We start from the raw sequence: 19,743 nt of genomic DNA on the forward strand, positions 1-19,743 counted from the left end.
CGGCACCCGCCACCAAGTATTCACCAGAGCGCAGAGAACACGCGCTCCCTCCCTCCTCCCTCCCGGTGCCCCCGCCCCTCGCTCACCCCGGCTCACTCCAGCGGCGACTTTGAGGGATTCCCTCTCGGGCGGCCTCTGCAGCAGCACATCTGGCCTCATTTGCTGCACGGCGAGCAATGGATCTCAGAGGAAGAGCCTTTCCCGGGGTCTACAGACTTCGAGTTCTCCTGATGCTGTTCCGTGAGTAGCGTCCTGGCGACCGCGAGGGCAGGGTGCACTATTTGCTGAGAATAGAACCGGCAGAGTAAAACCAGTAGCTTAAGGTCAAAATGTGGCCCCTACGTTTTGCTATTTTCTTTCTTTTTGGGGGGCGGGGTGGAGGGCCTTCCCGCCAGTGGCGGGAATTCCCCAGAGGGCCACACACCTGTACGGCACATCCCAGACACAACGCTATGCAAGTCTGCTTCGTGGGGTCAGAGCATTGGCAAGAAAATTTGGTTTAAAAGCCTAGGATGAAGAAAAAAGGCCAGTCGGCTTACAAAATAGTAAGGCTTCACATTTTTAAATTTTTATTTTTGTTATAAATTAACAGCAGCGGAGTTTAAAAAAAAAACAAAACTGTCGGCGCTAGGTTAGAGAAACGGCTCCCAGAGCGCACAGCAGCCGGCAAGGAACTTTATCACCCCAAAGCCCGCAGAACACGATCTCTCCACACTTGTGCCCGCGACGCGTGGGCTTGCTGAGCCGGATCCGTTAGGATTTTTTTGGTTTGTTTTTCTGCAGATACAATGGCTCGAATCATGGCAGAACAAGAAGTGGAAAATCTCTCAGGCCTTTCCACTAACCCTGAAAAAGATATATTTGTGGTGCGGGAAAATGGGACGACGTGTCTCATGGCCGAGTTCGCAGCCAAGTTTATTGTCCCTTATGATGTGTGGGCCAGCAATTATGTCGATGTAAGGAACCTTTTCCCTCCCGGCTTGCTCCTAGGGCTCCAAGGGCGAAGGGCACCCTCCCTCAAGGCCCCGTGAAGACCTGGGTCGCCCTCCTTCCCCCTCTGCGCCCCTGCAGGCTGCTCCTGAATGCTGCATGGGGGTTCCGGCTTGTAACGGCTTCCGTTCTCCCTGCCTGCTTTGAAAGTAACCCCCCTTTCTCTGCTTCCCTAACGGCCGGGTCTGCACGTAGAGCATCTAACCGCATGTTTCCGGACCTGGGAGCGCCCGCGCAAAGGAGCGCCCAGGCGTGCAACCCCGAGTTTGGATGCGCTGCCCTTTACAGCCCCCACGGAGGCCGGGCTCGCTGAGGGGGTGCGGGGCGTCTGTGTTCCCAGCTGATCACGGAACAGGCCGATATCTCACTGACCCGGGGAGCTGAGGTGAAGGGCCGCTGTGGCCACAACGAGTCGGAGCTGCAGGTGTTCTGGGTGGATCGCGCTTATGCGCTCAAAATGCTCTTTGTAAAGGTAACCCCGAGCGGGGCCCGCGGAGGCGGTGTTGCCTCCGGGTGGGTGTGGGCGGGGGCCGCCCCTCGGTTTCCTCACCCAGAAGCCGCGGGGGCGTGTGACGCGCGCCTCCCCCGCTCGGCAGGAAAGTCACAACGCGTCTAAGGGCCCCGAGGCGACGTGGAGGTTGAGCAAGGTCCAGTTTGTCTACGACTCCTCGGAGAAGACCCATTTTAAAGACGCGGTCAGTGGTGAGTAGAGGCCTCAGGGCTGGGGAGGGAGCCTGGGAGACCGCGGCCACTGCGAGAGCGCAGCCGTGGAGAAATTCGGAAGTTGATGGAATCCGATCCTGGCTCCGCACTCCCAGGCCGTGTCCGCCCTGGGCTTTCTCGCCAAGGTAGAGGAAGCGGGGACACCAGTGCGTCCCCTGGACCTTAGGCCTTGTAGATGCGCAAGGAACCCCGGGCCTAAGGCCCACACGTCCTCCCGTTGTCACCCATAGCCTGACCCTGGATGAGGCGTCTCTGAAGGGCCTGTCTTCTCCTGGCTGCTTCAGGACGATCTCTTCAGATTTATCCTTCAAACGAGCACGGAGAAGTGCAAAACTGTGTTTTTTTTTCCTGCACCCCGGTTTTTCTTCTCAGGCGCGGAAACTTGTAAGGGTCAGTGTGACTCCTTTTCACTCAGGATTTGATAGCCTTCACTGTCTTTCTGCTCATGTCCCCAGGGCTCACACTTGATCTTCAGTCATCGACTGCAGCCACCCCAGAGCGGATTCTGAACCGTGTCCTAATTTATTAGCTTTTCCTGCCCATCACTCCAACAACTCACCCAGGTCCTCCAAAAATATCCTGGCAAGAGCAACAGCCATTCCCCAAATAAGAATGTTCCCATGTGCAGGCACCATCAAAGACTACACTTTAATTAATTTTTTACCTAACTTATTTGTTTATTTAGTAAACTGTCTCATCTCCTAATGAGGCCTTCCATCACCTGGGCATCTATGTTGGGAAAAGATTTTTACTGAGCACATGAAAGAATGTTCATGTCATTTCTCCCTTTCTACCTCTTTTAATCATTGCAGTAAAGAGCATTTTCTTCTTTTCATCAAGATCCATATTCGAATACTCCCCCCCAATTACGTTAGATGCCTCCCCACACCCCTGCCAAAAAAAGAAAAAGGGAAAAGAGTGGGGAAAAAAACCCGATAAACATGTGTCAGGAAAAGAGAAAAAGGGGGCAGACCTCCAAGGAGTATATATGTGTTCCAGGGCACCTGCCCAGGGCAGCAGCAATCAGCCCTGCTTTGCTGAGGAAGGTGTTTTATTCTGTGTGGGCCAGAGTGAAATGTGGAAGATCAAGTCACTATTTCTTTGGAATCTCCATTGTCAGGGTTTATATAGTAAAAAAAGGTTGGATGTTTAGGTATCACTCTCTTTCAGACAAGAAATTTGAAATCAGTGTTTAAGGAGCCCCTTCTCATGAAACAATGGGTGTACTTGTCCTTTGTTACCACCTGATGCCACTTGCAGAACCCCAGCCCCAGCAAGGCAACACAGAGGATCAGAAGGGTGTCTGGAGCTGAGAGGCAGGAGCCAGCTCTCTGGCATGTGAGATTAGGAGGTTAGGATTCTGCCAGAAAGAGGGTCCTAATGGTTGCACTGGCCCTTTGCTGCAGCTGGGAAGCACACGGCCAACTCCCATCGCCTTTCTGCCTTGGTCACCCCAGCTGGGAAGTCCTATGAGTGTCAAGCTCAGCAATCCATTTCACTAGCCTCCAGTGATCCACAGAAGACAGTCACCATGATTCTGTCTGCGGTCCACATCCAGCCTTTTGACATCATCTCTGATTTTGTCTTCAGTGAAGGTAGGTTGGCGGGGATCGCAGTGGGAGGAGGAGAAAGCTGGAGCCCAGGGCAGGCTGATGTCAGGGTGGATGCAGAGGGGACCTGGCTGTTACCACTTGTATTTTCTTTAAGCTGACATGATACTTCCTCTCCCTGTAATATTTTAGGAACAGTATCAACTTTCTTCAATGGCTCCTTCTTCTTCCCTCCTTCTTCACTCCATTCTTCCTTCTCCCAACTTCCCTTCCTCGCTCCCTCCCTTCATCTTTTCATCTTTCCTTTCTGCTCTTCCTTTGCCAAAGAGGAACCTTGATGGAGAGAGAGGTAACAAGGTCCATTTGAAAACCTGTATATAATTTTGATGCAAATTTCCCAATGAAAAAGCAGCTAAAAATCTCAAGTACTTACCTAAGGAGCCATGGATTGCGGAAGGGCCTCTGCTTCTGCGAGCCTCAGTTTCTTCATGTTATTTCAGGCACTTTCAGCTCTAGGTTCTACCACTGTGAGTCTGTTTTTGTGTGGCTAGAATGTAGTAGGGGTGTGTGTGTGTGTGTGTGTGTGTGTGTGTGTGTGTGTACATGCGCAGGTCACAGAGAGACTCCTGAAGACCTGCCTCCCTCCAGCACCCACCTTTGTGGGGAGGGACACGCTTGAGGCTCTGGGGAAGCAAGGGTCCCTGATCTTTTCCCTCTGGGCTATAGAGAGAGGCTTCTTCTCAGTCTGTGCTAGTCTCTGAAAGGGGTCAGGCAGCCTATAGCTGGGCAGATCCAGGATGTCCACATTCTCTGGGTTCTCTGCAGCCCACCAGAGGTTGGGCACAAGGGGAATCCACGTTTCTGCACCTTATTTGAGTCTAGCACCAATTTACACTGGGCAAATGTAGAGTAAGTGAATTTTTTAATTCATTTGTTCTTTCTTATCTGGAGAAGGTTGTTAAGAAATGGGGAGAGATTCTGGTTGCTTTATGGATAACTTCCTTTGGGCTGGAGACCCCCAGGTGAATACAACTACCCCATTATACAGGATATCAGGGAATCCCCATCTTTGTCATACACAAGTCATTAAATCATTTCCCAGGGAATCCAGCTTTCAGAAAATTCCCCTCCCAACTCAAACTATACTGAATAGAATCTATCCCACTCCACCCTGGGTGATTTAAAGACCATTTGAGCATTCTTAAACAGTCTTTGACAGAAGAGCTGACTTCTTTATTCATCCTTGTATTTTTAGCACCTAATACAGTGTTTGGCACACTGTAGCTGCCCAGTGAAATTTGGCTGAATTGATATTCTGAAGCTCTGGACAAATTAACAGAGACTTCCCAATGCTCGAATGCCAGATGAAACAGAAGTTAGTATATTTACTATATCATTGCAACACTTACTTAAGGAAGAATGGGCTATTCCATTTTAATGGATCTTCCAGAAAAATTGAAACTAAACTCTAAGTGTCAAGACTGTAACATTTTTTAGAAATCTGTTTGATTACGGAAGTATTTATAAAATGTAACAGTGTCTTTCTGAAACTGAAAATATTAACTATAATTAAATGTAATTGAGCTATGATTACTGATGACCAGGAATTCACGAGGAACATATTGGACTGTGTGGAATCAGTCCCCAGGGTCCCTACCATAGATGCTTTTGAGTTTATAAGGGGACTTTTCATAGTCTCTAATTACTCTTTGTTTTTTTTAATCAGTTAGCTGTTCTTAGGCACGTCCTTACTGGTTGGTGTTACTAGGGCTATGATGGGCTGCCTTTACTAGGTCCTTCCCCCAACCTCACTTTCACTCATTCTCGGTTATTTCCACACCATTGCTCAAGTCATTTACCAGCTGAGAAACCAGATCTCATCGCTGTGTAGGATCCTATACAAAGGGGGAGTAAAGGAGTACTGAGTAAAGGCCAGATCTAGTTTCCTGAACATCAGTGACGTTCATGGCATGGACTTAATGGGCATCTTTTGTTTGAAAAACAGTTTTTATCCGCTTCCAGGTCCTGGATGGGCCCAGTTGCCGAGTAGACTTAGAGAGTTTGTAAGAACTTTCTAAATGCAGCTATATTAAGCACCGGGCCGATTGTACTTGTCTCACCCAGGCTTTTCTGGGTAATTATTAGGATGTCCCCTCCTGTAGGGTGCTCTGGGGCTCACAGCTCCTGCTCCTGGGAGGAGGCAAGCCTCATTGAGAATCACTCACTGGATCCCTGTGCCTTTGTGTGGCAGGGGCTCTTTTGTTTCTCACTCCTCCCATCTGTGCCTCTCAGCACCTGCCCCCCACTGTGTTTTGTAAGAGATCATTTTATTTGATTTGGTGGAATCCAAAAGATTCTTTGGGGTGCCTTTCTGGGACTTGGCCCTTGCCCGTCCCCTTTCCCAGAATAGAAGCTCAGGAGCCTCTGACATGTTGGCTATGCGTGAGTGGGGGAGGCCGCAGTATCTGGTCATATATCCGCATGGCCACTGCAGGGGTATGTGCGTGTGGTTGGCAGGTGTGTGCAGGACCTACAGCCAAAGGGTTTCCAATGCAGGACTTACTCCCTGTGTAAGGGGGCATCTGGCAGTCTGAAGTTTCACACCCGCCTGCTTAATAGACTCTGAGACAAGCAAGGAAGGGTCGGTGAAATGGATTACAGGTGAAATGGATTACCGGATGCTCACGGGGCTGAGAGCAGCTCGAATGGAGGTTGACGTCTTTATCATGTAAATCCCTTTTGTGTTTTGAGCTCCGGGACTATGCTGATCCTCAGCTGAAGTCTCTCAGTCCTGCCCATCTCCAACTGCAGCGTGCACATGGACCTTCGGCTGCACTGTGCACAGCTGTGGTGATCTCGTTCACCTACAGCGTCTGGTTCAGTAGGTCTGGGGGCGGGGCCCAAGATGCTCCATTTCTAGCAAGCTCCCTGGTGATGCTGCTGGTCTGTGGGACACTAGGGGGTTTGAGGGAACTTGAGCTGATCAAGGAAAAGATATGACCTGAGAGGCAGTAACGCACAAACTTGATTTGGTGGTACTTGGTCAGGACTGCATGACGGGGGAAGCTGCTCAGTGCATGAGACTGCCCGGAGGGAGGCTTATGGGGACCACCATCCAGAAGGGGAGGAGGGCAAAGGACATCCTGGTGGGGACAGGGGTATGGGGGAGGGGGCTTACGCGTCTAGGTGATATGGCTCAGCAGCATGGTAAGGAGTCTGGGTCGGAGAGCTCTGAGGGGCGGCAGAAGCTGAGGCCTTAGACCTGTAAGGCCCTATCTTATCAATGGGTAACAGCTGTTGGGGGAGGTTTGGTATGCAAAGCAGGCAGGCTCTAAATAGCTAAAGATGTGCTTGTTTGGGCTGGTTTTTAAATAACTGGAGGTGTAAAAATTTGAGTTTGGCATGGCGGGCTTTCCAGCTAATGGTCTCAGCCTGCAGTGAAGAAATAAACCACCTAGGGGCCAATACACGGAGGCTACTTTGGCTCATTTCTGTAACCCACACACTTTACAGCAACGACCAGCCTGCAGTTCAAGGCACCTCCTGCTTCCGGGTTGGGTGGACGAACGTGTCCTTCCACAGTGAAGTCCGTGTAGGGTGTTCCTTTGAGCGCCCAGGGACATTTCTGGCTGGGACGGGATGAGGATTGTATCACTGATAGGCAAAAAATCAGCCTGAGAATTTTAATGGCTTGAATATGTATGCATAATTACAGAAGAAACATAATGGGACACAGAGGGTGTCTCTGTTCCCCTTTATTAAAGATTCAGGCTTAACAGGCATTTAAAAAGCTGCCACATAGAGGCTGGTCCCTTTTCAGTTCTCAAGGGGAAAAATAAGCAAACCAACCAACCTGTAAGAAAGTACTGAGATCCCAGATGACCGCAGAGAAACTGAGGCTCCGAGAAGTGAGGTTATTGGTGAAGTCTGTCCTCCTGGTGGCTGCGTAGGCTGGGGCAAGAGCCCGTCCTTGAGTATCAGACCCTGTGCTCCTAGCCTCTCAGAGCTTCAGCTGCTCCCTCTGAGCAACTATAATAAACATGTGAGCGCGGGAGACGCCTTTACAAAGGTTGTCAGTTCCCCTGAATTCATGAGCTTTTTATTAGTATTCCTAACAGGATGATTGGGAGATGTCACCTGATCTGCATTTTAGCCAGATCTGTGTTTTAGTGGAAATTAATGTGCCTTACCTTGCTCTGTACACCAGCCCCCAGCGCAGCTCCCCATGGCTAGCTGCCACACCACAAGTGCAGGAAGGCTTAGCTTAGCTGATCCAGAGCGTTGTGTAGATCTGTGATGTACTTAGCATCTACCAGCCCAGAAACAGTTCACCCAGGGTACTTATTTCTCAGGATCTCCTGGGTAAGCATCTAGGGGGAGATAATTCTGTTATGAGCACTGCTAAGAACTGTATCGAGGGCTGGGATGTGGAGCCCTAGTGTGGGGCTGTGCAGCTAGCCAGTTGTAGAATTCAGTGTGGGACGTGGTGTCCAGGCTGGGCTCCCCCAGGAGCAGATCCTATGCAAGCATGTAAGTGCAAGTGGTTTATTTAGGAGGTGATTCTAGAAAGCACTGGTGGGGGGGGCTGGGGAGGTGAGATAGGAAGGCAAGACAACCAGTAACAGGAGCATTAGTGAGCAGGTTTTCACAATGGGCATCTGGGGCTCACACTGCTGGAATCTCTGGGAGTGTAGAGCCCACCTCCGTCTATCTGGCCTGAGAGGTGGGAAAAATGGCATTTACCCACCAACCCCCAACCACCATGGATGGCTGCTCGGGAAGGGGAGAGGCGTTGACTCTCTGAGACTTCTAACCTGCCTTGTAGGCAAAACCTGCTGGAATGTGTGGGAATGGAGAATGCCAAGGCAATAAGACACTGTCTGGGTCTGTTACACCTGGGACTGGGATATATGAACTTTCCCTGCCATGGTGCAGCTTACAGGGCAGTGAGAAGGAGTTTGTACAACTCTTCTTGTTCATGCCATATGCATCGTGCACAGTGGCATCTATCAATAATTGCTTTTATTATCTTTTTTTTTTATTGCTAGTGCTTACATCTTGGTGAGAGGATCTGCTTGTCTCCAGCCCAATGTCTCCAAAGCCCACTCATGCTAACAGTTTCTCAGTATGCAAAATAAATTGATGAGGTTACAGGAGTCTAGAGCTAGTCCAGAGAAAGTGGGAAGAGGGGTAAGCCCCTCCCTCCAGCTGCCCTGGAGGAAGGGCAGTTTGGAGGAAACCCAGCCAGCAAAAGACTTGTCCTCTCCTAGAACAGGCATGGTCTGTGGTGTTAACAGAGCTTGAGAAAGCAGAAAGCAGGCAGCTTGCCTTTTTGCGCGCTGCCCATCTCAGTGCTGTCCATTTGGGGTACAATGAAGAGTTCTTGTAGTTGGTCGGCCTCTGGGACTAAATATGACATTGAGATGGTCATCAAGCCATCAAACACACAAAAAATGGTGGTCATCAAATAAATGAACAAAAAAATAAAACATGGACTAAAAAACAGAACCTAAGATGCATCAGGATTTTAGCGGAGGCATTAGATTTGTGGTTGAGGGGACCTTATTTGGCCACTGGCAACAGATTAGCCCTCTGTTGTCTGTTCTGTCTTCCTCTGGTTCCTTCCAATGACTAGACTAGACTGGTTGTTGTCTTTTCCAGCCATATGCCATTCTAGAACCCTGAGCCCAGCCAGGGCGGAGGCATGAGGGACCCCAAGCCCTGTGGAGGTGAACAGGGAGTTGGGGTCTCTGAGCACCCAAAGCCAGATTCAGTGTGGGCTAAGCCAACAGGTGTTCTTCTCCCAGGCAGAGATCTAGGGTCTTCCTTGTTTTAGAATCTGTGGGTTGTATAGTCTGTTTCTTGCATAGGATCTTAACCCTGGCGTCCACAGAGTCTGTGGATAGTATTCCAGGAGTGTGTGAATTTTAATGGAAAATTTTATATCTTTATTTTCACCAATTTCTAATTTTTAATATTCCCTTCAGTTATAAATGAAAATAATAACTCATAGTAGTATTAGTGGTAATATTAATTAATGATTCATAGTGGTGACCTTGTCACCAACAGAAATCATAGATATTTTTATCCACAGTATTTGGTGCTGATCTTGCAAAGTGACAGTGATGCTTCTCATTACTTTGCAACCCAACCAGTATGTGTACTAATAAAGAAGTACATATATTACTTTCTCCCAACTTATTTAAAGATATTGTGATAGCTGAATTTCAGTGTGATCCATTTCCTTGGTAATCCTATGTATTTTATTTTTCTGCATTTGTAAGCATGATTCTGAGAAAGGGTGATGGTTTCATCATTACTGGTACAAAAAAGATGGCACCTTCTGCCTTAATGGGTCATGGCCAGCACTGTTTTAAGTGAAAGAGAATAGACTGGCATGGAGAAAGTGTTAGATGTACAAGGTCAGGATAAGTATTGTTTTTGAAGCTTTGGTTTTAGTTATATGTGTATATCTATGTTCCGAGTTGAAATGTAAAACATCGTTTCCCCTCTGGATCAGAGGCAGAGTTTGAAAACACTAGCTTGCGCCCAAAAGTGAAGTGTGTGAACTTCTATGGGCTCACAGTCTCTCATTTAAAACCCTTGGGGATAGATGGGTTTCAGACTTTAGGATATTTTAGACTTTAGGAAGACAATACAGGGTGTATTGTCTTATTATGGAAGAGTCCAGAAGAATCCAGGCAGGTCCTGTAATCAAATATATTAATATATCTGTTCCCTGCAGAGAAACACATGACTCTTCATGCTAAGTAGAATGAAAATCATGAACATCTTGACATTAGTTCAAATCAAGTGTTGCTGACAAATGAGTGATACAGAGTACTTTGGATTTCCAGAGCTCTGTGGATTTTGGAATGGTGGATAAGGGATGGCAGACTCACTCATTCCCCCTTATTTGACCACTTAATGGATGTGGGTGGATGAAGATGAGGATTCAGTATTTTTTATGATAATTTTTCACATCCCCTTATTTTCCTATGATTATTATTTTTGACATGTACATAGTTTAATACTCCCTTTATATACCCCTTTCTGTGGTGTGTTTAGTCAGGTTTTATCCTAAGGCAACAAAAAATAATTCTTAAGAAAGTAAACCACAATTATGATGCTAAGTGAAATAAGTCAGTCAGAGAAAGACAAATACCATATGATTTTCTCTCATATGTGGAATTTAAGAAATAAAACAAATGAACAAAAAAGAGAAACAAACAAACAAAAACAGACTCTTAACTATAGAGAACAAACTGATGGTGACCAGAGGGGAGGTGTGTGGGGAGGATGGGGGAACTAGGTGACGGGGATTAAGGAGTGCACTTGTCACGATGAGCACTTAGTAATGTATAGAATTGTTGAGTCACTCTGGTGTATGCCTGAAACCAATATAACACTGTATGTTAACCACACTAGAATTAAGATAAAAAAAAAAAAAGCAAGAAAGAAGTAAATCACAGCGGTATTTTAGCCATATGTATACATTTTTTTTTTTTGCCAGAATTCATTGTACTTTTTTCCTATGCCTTCCTTAAAGGGTGGGATATGAGGTGTCATTCGCCTGTAACTATACCAAAGTTATTACCCATTTAAAGATAATATTTTGGGCTGTACAAATTCTGATGCGTGGGTGTTTTTCCCAACCACTAAGCAATTCTCTGACAGCAGCTGGGTGTCCTACAGTTCAACTTACTGCTGACACTGTCTCCCTAGAGACACCATCAAATCCCGCCGGTTAGGGGCTCCTTCCTGCAAGACTGCTCCCCATCTCCACTTCACACACCAACTGCAAGTCCAGGTTGTCACCTAGGCTTCTGATCACTTTGCTCTTGGAGGTTTCCATGAAACTTCTCCTTGAATTCTAGAGAGGCTCACTAGATTACTGGTTGGTTTTAAAAGGATAGAGCTCAGGAACAGCTAGTTGTAGGAGATGTATAGGGCAAGAGGGTGGCATTTCCATGCTCTCTCCAAGTCCACCACTCTCTCCAAATCTCCATGTGTTCACCAACCAGAAGCTCTCTGAATCCCATCCTTTGGGGTTTTTATTAAGGTTTCCTTACATAGGCATGGCTGATTAAATCTTTGGCCATTGGTAATTGAACTCAATCTCCAGCCACTTTCTCCTCCCTGGAGATCAAGGGGTGGGGCTGAAAGTTCCAACCCTCTGATCATAAGGTTACCAGGCAACCAGCCCCTATCCTTAGGTGACCTAGGGGCTTTCCCAAATTGACCTCCTTAGCATAAACTCTGATGTGCTTGGAAGGGGTGTGTTATGAATATCTGTGTGTAAGTTTGCGGCTAGCACATGGAAAATGAGCAAAACCCACAATCTACATTAACGTTACACAGGCAACAGCATGCGGTGAGGAAAACAAATAGCCTTTGTTGTTAACAAAATCCCTACACCAGGAAACCCCATTTCTACTCATTTTTCTCTTTAAAGAGGCAATGTGGTATCAAGGGGGAAAAAATCCAACCTTCTAGGTATTGAGTTCTGGGCCCATAGCTGTCTCTGGTGCACTTTGTAACAACAGAATTTCTCCTGGAAATGGGTATATTGGACTGCAGGCTGATGCTCAAACGTGGGGCTTATTAGAATTGAACTAAATAGTGAAAAAGAAAAGTCCCCTACTAATTCTTTTTAGTCTTCTGGTTGTAATAAAGAGAAAGGTGCAGTTTAGTGCTAATAATGGGTCCTTAACATTTCCCTAAATTTGCCAAAATGTCTTTTTAAAAATCGTCTTTGTAAAAAAAAAAAAAATCTCTGCTTTTTTCAGTTGGGGAGTGTATGTATGTATGTATATGTTTGCTTATTTATTTTAAATAGTTTTATTTAGTTTATAATTGAAATACAATAAACTGCACATACTTAAGTGTACAATATGATAAATATTGACGTAGGAATACACCTACAAAGCCACCACTACAATCCAGAAAAATCAATACATCCATCCCCTCTGAAAGTATCCTCCTACCTCTTGGTAATGAATATGTACCTCACTGAATTTTCAGAAACTGAATATACTTCTGTGAGCAGTACATAGAGCCACTGGGCCCAGAAGCCCTCCTTCCTGCCCACCTTGTGAATCTGTAGCCTTTAAATGCCAGTAGCTCAGGTCTGCTATTGACCTGACCCCAGCTCTCCCCCTAGCTCATGTCTGCTAAGTGCCACCCAGCTGTGCAGTTGAGTTAAGCTGCTGGAATTCAGGTTGGGGCTTCATTTCCCCTGGGCACATTACTTAGCCTCACTCTAACTTATCAGTAAAATGGGTATAATAACAGTATTTATCTCCTAGGGTTGTCATGGGGATTAGATGAGATCATCTTTGTTCTTAGAGCTGGCAGTGAATTTAGAAACCAAGCATGTTACGTATACAGCTTTAAAAAGCTGTGTGTTTGCCTGCAATCTTCCAGGTTCTACTTAATAGAAAAGATTCCTGAGGTTCTGGCCTCATCCTCCTTTCTGCTTGTCTGAGGGGAGGTGGGAGGAAGGACTGCGTCAACATGGATTCTGGAGGAGCATGGCACACAGTTGGTGCTAAATAAATGTTTACTGGGTCACCCCGACTTAAAAACTTGGTCTTTATGGAGAGATATCTAAAATCTGTTTTCTCTAGTTGTGGCTCAGAAGTTCGGTGAAAACACCACCAGTTACCCACAAGGACCCAAGGAGCCTGAGCAAATGTCTCCTGATTTCTAGGAATGCCGTTCTTCATTTTTTTTTTAAAGATTTATTTATTTATTTTACAGAGCAGGGGGAGGGGCAGAGGGAGAGAGAGAGAGAGAAAATCCTCAGGCAGACTCCCCACTGAGCACAGAGCTCAACATGGGGCTTGATCCCAGTTCCCTGAGATCATGACCTGAGCCGAAATCGGGAGTCAGCTGCTTAAACAGCAGGCGCCCCTATAGGAATGCAGTTCTGCTCCGCTGTACAAACTATGTGACCCCCAGTTTCCTCCAAAATTTTTTCTCAGGTTCTTGGTAAAAATGGAGGCATACAGAAGGGGGAATGAAACATGAGAGACTGTGGACTATGAGAAATAAACTGAGGGCCCCAGAGGGGAGGGGGGTGGGGGATTGGGATAGACCGGTGATGGGTAGTAAGGAGGGCACATATTGTATGGTGCACTGGGTGTTATACGCAACTAATGAATCATCGAACTTTACATCGGAATCCGGGGATGTACTGTATGGTGACTAACATAATAAAAAATCATTTAAAAAAATGGAGGCATAGGGCTATTACACTGTCTTGTACATAGTTTAATACTCCCTTTTATATACCTCTTTCTGTCATGTGTTCTGTTCAGGTTTTTTCCTAAGGCAACAAAAAATAATTCTTAAGGAAGTAAACCACAATTATGATGCTAAGTGAAATAAGTCAGTCAGAGAAAGACAAATACCATATGATTTTCTCTCATATTTAGAATTTAAGAAATAAAACGAACAAAAAAGAGAAACAAACAAACAAAAACAGACTCTTAACTATAGAGAACAAACTGATGGTGACCAGAGGGGAAGTGGGGGGGGGATTTATTCATTATTCTTGAGTAAATATCTAGGATTGAAATGCTGGGTTATAAAGTAGGCGTACGTTTCCCTTTAATAGAAGCTACTGGACAGTTTTACAAAGTGGTTGTACCATCTTCCACCAACCATATGTAAGAGTTCCAATGGCTCCATATTATTACCAACACTTGATATTTTCAGTCTTTTGGAAGATGTATACTGTGTGCAGTTCTCTACGTGTGCACATACTTCAATACAAAGTTGAAAAACTAAACCAACAATAAAAAAGACAGTGGTTGTGTTTAATGCTGAAACTGAAAATTAAAATCAATCATTTGGATGTTCTGTTGCCAACTGCCAGGAATCCAATGACTGAGTGTTGCCCTATTTAATTGATGCACTTCAATTTTACAATGTGCGGAAATATTAAGTGGTGCATCCTTATTGTTGGTCGGAAAACATTATTTCTAAATAAGAGTCTCCCCAAATGTTCGTTGAGAAATCTTTTCACCTCCATTTCCAACTAAAAAAGATCTTGGTTTTGATAGGAGGACTTAGGATTGAAAATATTTTGACAGGAGCTGATTGCTCTCCTCTTCTTTCCCATTTCAGAGCATAAGTGTCCAGTGGATGAGCGGGAGCAGTTGGAGGAAACCTTGCCCCTGATTTTGGGGCTCATCTTAGGCCTCGTCATTGTGGTAACACTGGCGATTTACCACATCCACCACAAAATGACGGCCAACCAGGTGCAGATCCCTAGGGATCGATCCCAATATAAGCACATGGGCTAGGGACCATTAGGCAGGCAGCCCCTGAGACCCCTCCCCCAGCCGGGTCAGGTAGAGAAACAAAAGCACTTTTCCACCTTGTACATGGGATACACCAACATAGCTACAATGCAACAGGCCTGGGTGTCCAAGGCTTGCTTGGCCTGCGTCCATGCTTAAACCCAGGGTTGGGGGGGGATTCTTTTGGATTCTTGGGGTGAATGGCATATATTCTCTCCACACTGGGGAATGAGGAGGGAGGGGTCAGCCAGCTTTCATGCTTGTGGTGGCTTGGCTTTGACTCTCCAAGGAGGAAATACATACAACTCAGAGGAGTATCTGGCTCCGACGTTTAGGGATTGAAAGACACGTCTTTTGGAACGACACCCCTTTAGGTTCAGAGAAGTAGGGGGTGCTTTGCTCCCTTGGCCTACCTTATACAGTTGTCAGTGCACACAAACCACAGCCTCGTGCTCCCTACGGCAAGACCCCTGAAAGTGATCCATGCTTCTGGCTGGCATTCTGCATGTCTAGTGATTGTCTTGGGAATGTTTCACTGCTACCTGCACCCAGTGACTTTGCAGCACAGAACCCGTTTAATGTAACTATGCAGAGTTGTTTGGACTTCCTAGTATGTCAGGTCCAAGTAAGGGGACCTGGAGAATCAATCATGTGAGTTTGTTTTTCAAAATGAATTAAAACACTCTACTGTCTAACATTTGGCTGCTTTCTTGAAACAAGAAAACAACACTAAAATGGTTTCTTTGGCACCCAGAAGAGAGGGGAATGGTGAAGATGGGCTTTCATTTCTGCAAGAGGAAAGCAAAGAAAGGGCAGGGAAGCCAAAAGAGGGAGGTTGGTTTTTCCAGGTAAAGCAAACAAACAAACATGGATTTATCTTGGCAAATATAGTTTTAATAATGGCCCCTCTTGAACGACTGGTCTAATATTGCTTCTGATGCTTCCTGGTCTTGAGTTTGGCATTTCACTTCAGATTAAAAAGCTCTCAGAACATGAGAGCCTAGGTTGTGTTGTGTTTGAAGTAAAATAGAATATGCTGAAACTTCCTAGAGGAATGTACAAGTTTGAATTTCACTCACTTTCTAAATAATCATTTTTCTGAAAAATCTGAGTCAGGGTAGGGGAAGTCCTTTTCTCTGATGTTAGAGTGGGAATCTCCCCACCCCCAGATGATCTCCATCATATGAGAGGCAACACATAAGTTTAATTTCCTGAGTCTTCAACTGTTGAAAAGCGCTCATCCTTAGAAGTCCATTATCCCAGCAAATCTTGATAAGTATCGGCCAATCGCTGCTCTGTTCCCTGTTTGTGTGCTGCTGCTCTGTCAGTCTGTCAGTCGTTTTCCCTGCATGATCTCCCTTCAGTGTCTGCCTGGTACCAGGGAGGAAGACAGGTGCACGTTGCGCAAGGAAAAGGAGACGCGTAGTATCAGCTGCCATCTGGTCACCCCAGGTCCCGAACTGGACAAGCTCTTTCTTTTTTAGTGTCTCATGTAATTTTTTTACAACTTCCTATGTATTTGGAACCACCCACAAATTTGGGGGAGAAACGGACACTTAGGTGTATCGATGAGTCACCCTTGCCTTCAGAAAAAATATTTAGGCCTGACTCGTATTTCTGAATATTCCATATTTTCTTAATTTACTTTTACAAAGGTAAATTTGTATCTTTTAAAAATTTCACTTTCACAAAACATAGGACCCGTGATTAGTGTTGAAACTGTCATCCACTCATTTATTCAGCAAACAGGTTTTGAGCACCTACTGAGTACAGACTCTGTGCTGAGTACACAGCAGTAAACTGGCCGCTTAGAGTCTACGGGGTATGGCTGACAGACAGGTCCACAGGTTATTCCAAAAAGAACAAGGGCCCTGGCTCTTTTTCCAGTGTTGTCACGTGGCCACATCCCTGTGGTTAAGCAGATCGATTAAATCTTTCCAGAATCCAACTTTCTTAATTCACAAATTCCAGTGGTTTTTCCCCTTGAGATATGCAGTCTGTATATAAAGCTACGTTACCATGACTATTATTGCTATTAATCCAGCATCTTTATCTGGTTGTCTTAAAATTAGGTCTCTAGCTCAGCCTAATTTCTTTGAACCTCGCCTCATTTCTCTCAGTCCTGCCTTTATCTTATCAACTAAGCAGAATAAAGGGGAGCCTTGTGGTCAGGACAGGTGCAGTGGTCTCTGGGTGGAGGGCCCAAGGCATCCAGAGGGACTGACTCAGCCCCAGGTGTCAGCCTGGGCTCCTGTCATGGCCATTCCCACTGTCCTGCATTTCACGGCTGCCCCTGTGCCTGGAGCAAGCTTGAGATGGTGGCTTATGTCTGCGCATTGCTTCTCAAGCTCAGAAAGGAGAGAGAAAACAAACAGACAAACCACAGATGCTCAATTACCCCCTTAACTGTCATTTTCTTTTTTACAAATGCCTCCGAGCACAAAAGGATGCTGGGTCTGGTTGCTAGTCTGGAAAAGCCAGGCCAGATGAACCATATGCAGATATCTTTGGGGAGGGGGGGAAGGGTGAGTGTAATTTAAATTCTGAGAGCCTTTCTTTGCAAGATTCTCCCATTCTCAGGAAATAGCTCCCAGTGAAGCCGCCTCAGGGGGTAGGGAGACTCTGTTCTCCAGCCTGAGAAAGCCCTCTAAACTGTAACTACTCTCTTCTTACCAATTGTCCAATCTTTTTGTTAACAAAGACTTGGCAAAGATGAGTAGGTGTGGGAGACAGCAGAGAAACACAAATGGAGAAATGGGTTGAGGGGGGGTAGGAGAGACCAGCAGTGTGCTGTGTGCCCACCAGGGGGTGTTTCCGTGGGGAGGTGGCCCAAGCTGGCACTAGGCACAAACACTTCCCTGGAATAGACACCTGAGTGAGCAGAACCAGGCAGATGCAGCTTTAAATCAGCGTGTCTCCAAGCACAGTTGGCAAGCAGCATGCATCAAAGTCATCCCAGGGGGCCATTGGAAAACGTCAGCTCTGGGGGCACCTACCCTGGTGGCTCAGTGGGTTAAGCATCTGACTTCAGCTCAGGTCATGATCTCAGGGTCCTGGGATGGAGCGCCGCTTAAGGATCCCTGCTCAGCGGGGGTAGAGTGTGATTTTGTCCCTCTTCTGCTGCCCCTCCCCCAGCTTGTGCTCTGTCTCTCTCTCAAATAAATCAATAAAATCTTTAAAAAAAATAAACAAAAAGAAAATATCAGTTCTAGAGCATCATCCCAGACTGACAGGGGATCTCTCCGGTGAGACCTAGGATCTTTAGTTACTACTATTCCCAGCCTACCTGCAACGTTAGGCACATTATCAGGCTTCTCTGTGCTCTCGAATCTGAAAATGAAGCTTACTCCCCAATCCTTGCAGAGTTATCTGAGGATTCATGACAGTACATTTAAGTCTCTAGCACAATACCTGGCACCCTGGAAATGGTCCATAAAAGCTAGTATTAATGACATGTTTTCTAGCACAGTTGTCAACATGTGCATTCAGAGTTCACCTGCCATCCAAGTTCAGGAAAGATCCAAAGGGACATGCAGGGATTTTTAACCTGGCATCCACAGTTTTCCACGCCAGTTTATTGTGAATTCAGAGTATGTTTCTATGCAGGGACTCCACTCACCCCTCAACAGCCCAGTAAACCACTCAGGATGGGGGGTGTTAATTTGCAGGGGTGGGGGAGATTATCAGAGTCCATGGACTGGGATGGGAAAAAACCTGCCCTTTGAGACAACATGGATGGACCTTGAGGGCATTATGCTTAGTGAAATACATCAGACAAAGACAAATACTCACTTATATGTGGAGTTAAAAAAAAAAAAACCAACCCAAGTTGGTAGACACAGAGGACAGATTGATGGTTGTGAGGCAGAGGTTAGGGGGTGGGTGAAATGGATGAAGGGGTCAAAAGGTACAAACTTTTTTATTTTTATAAAATAAATAAGTCCTAAAAGATAATGTACAGCATGGGGACTATGATTAATCATACTGTATTATATATTTGAAAGTTGCTAAGCATAAATCTTCAAAGTTTTCATAAGGAAAAAATTGTAACTATGTGTATTGATAGATGTTAACCAGACTTACCATTTCACAACATATAGCAAATCATATTATATACCTGAAACTAATATGTCAATTATCTCAAAAAAAGAAAAAGTGACTGAACTTGTCAGGTTGTCTGCTGGGGTAGGATTCACAAAGACTCACAGGACAATGAGATAACAACTATTTGTTAGCACTGACTGACCATGGGTTTTCTGGACCTTGGTCTGGGAGCTGAGGACACATCAGTGAACAAAATAGGTAAAAAAAAATCCCTGCCCTCACAGAAGTGAAGTGTGTGTGTGTGTGTGTGTGTGTGTGTGTGTTATTCAGGTAGTACGATTCATGTACTGACTTTGCCTAACTTTGGGAGCCTTGGTTAGCTCAGTTAAGATGGATCATGTAAGATCTTGGAGTCTCTTCCATCTTTAAATATTTTCAAATGCTGACAATGAGGAGGCATACTTACCAAAGCATTTGCTACGTGGGTAAACCTTGCAGGATAAGGAGTTCCTTTGTTTTTAAAATAGTGTATTTTGATCCAGAAATCGGCAACCCATAGAGTTTCTCAATGCCTCTTTTTGTCCTTCATTAGATCTATTTACATAGATGTTGTCAGGGTCTCAACCATATTTCCTTGACCCTTCTTGGAGGCCACTTGCTGACAGTTCCTGTACAAGCTTCCCATGCCTCTCTCTCTTTGTCAAAGGGAACAAACTTTGTCCATATACAGGGCAAAATACTAGTAATAGTTGATGTCCTTGGAGCAACTCAGCCAATGAGGCGTAGGAGACAGTGGATAAATACCCGAGCATCTTCACCCCCAAAAGGACAATTCTACAGTGTCTTTCCCAGAAGGTCTTCAGTGGGACTGAGCTCCAGTTACCCACAGTGGTAAGCCATTCATTAAAAAACGCTTTTTTAAGAAAAAACTTCTCTCCCTTCTTCATCTCATGTCTCCACACTGCCATGTTGAGTGAGCTTCCTGGGATCATCTGCCAAATAAAGTACTTATATCTAAGTATCTGTCTTAGGCTCTCCTTTTGGAAGAACCCACACTAAGGTAATATATTTATTTGACCTGGAAATACAACTGAAGATGCACACATGCGAAGGCTCAAGTTGACCGA

General features: G+C 45.6%; 1 protein-coding gene across 1 annotated transcript; it reads left to right on the plus strand.

Annotated features, from left to right (window-relative positions):
* Positions 1-119: 119 nt before the first annotated feature.
* LAMP5 (lysosomal associated membrane protein family member 5) lies at positions 120-15,403 on the plus strand. Its single transcript, XM_034641390.1, has 6 exons — positions 120-240; positions 784-956; positions 1,331-1,462; positions 1,587-1,692; positions 3,120-3,308; positions 14,397-15,403. The coding sequence occupies exons 1-6, from the start codon at positions 177-179 to the stop codon at positions 14,573-14,575; spliced, it is 843 nt and encodes a 280-aa protein (XP_034497281.1). The 5' UTR covers positions 120-176; the 3' UTR covers positions 14,576-15,403.
* Positions 15,404-19,743: the final 4,340 nt, after the last annotated feature.

This window comes from Ailuropoda melanoleuca, chromosome 13 (assembly GCF_002007445.2).
Source record: "Ailuropoda melanoleuca isolate Jingjing chromosome 13, ASM200744v2, whole genome shotgun sequence".
In the NCBI taxonomy this organism is placed as follows: domain Eukaryota; kingdom Metazoa; phylum Chordata; class Mammalia; order Carnivora; family Ursidae; genus Ailuropoda; species Ailuropoda melanoleuca.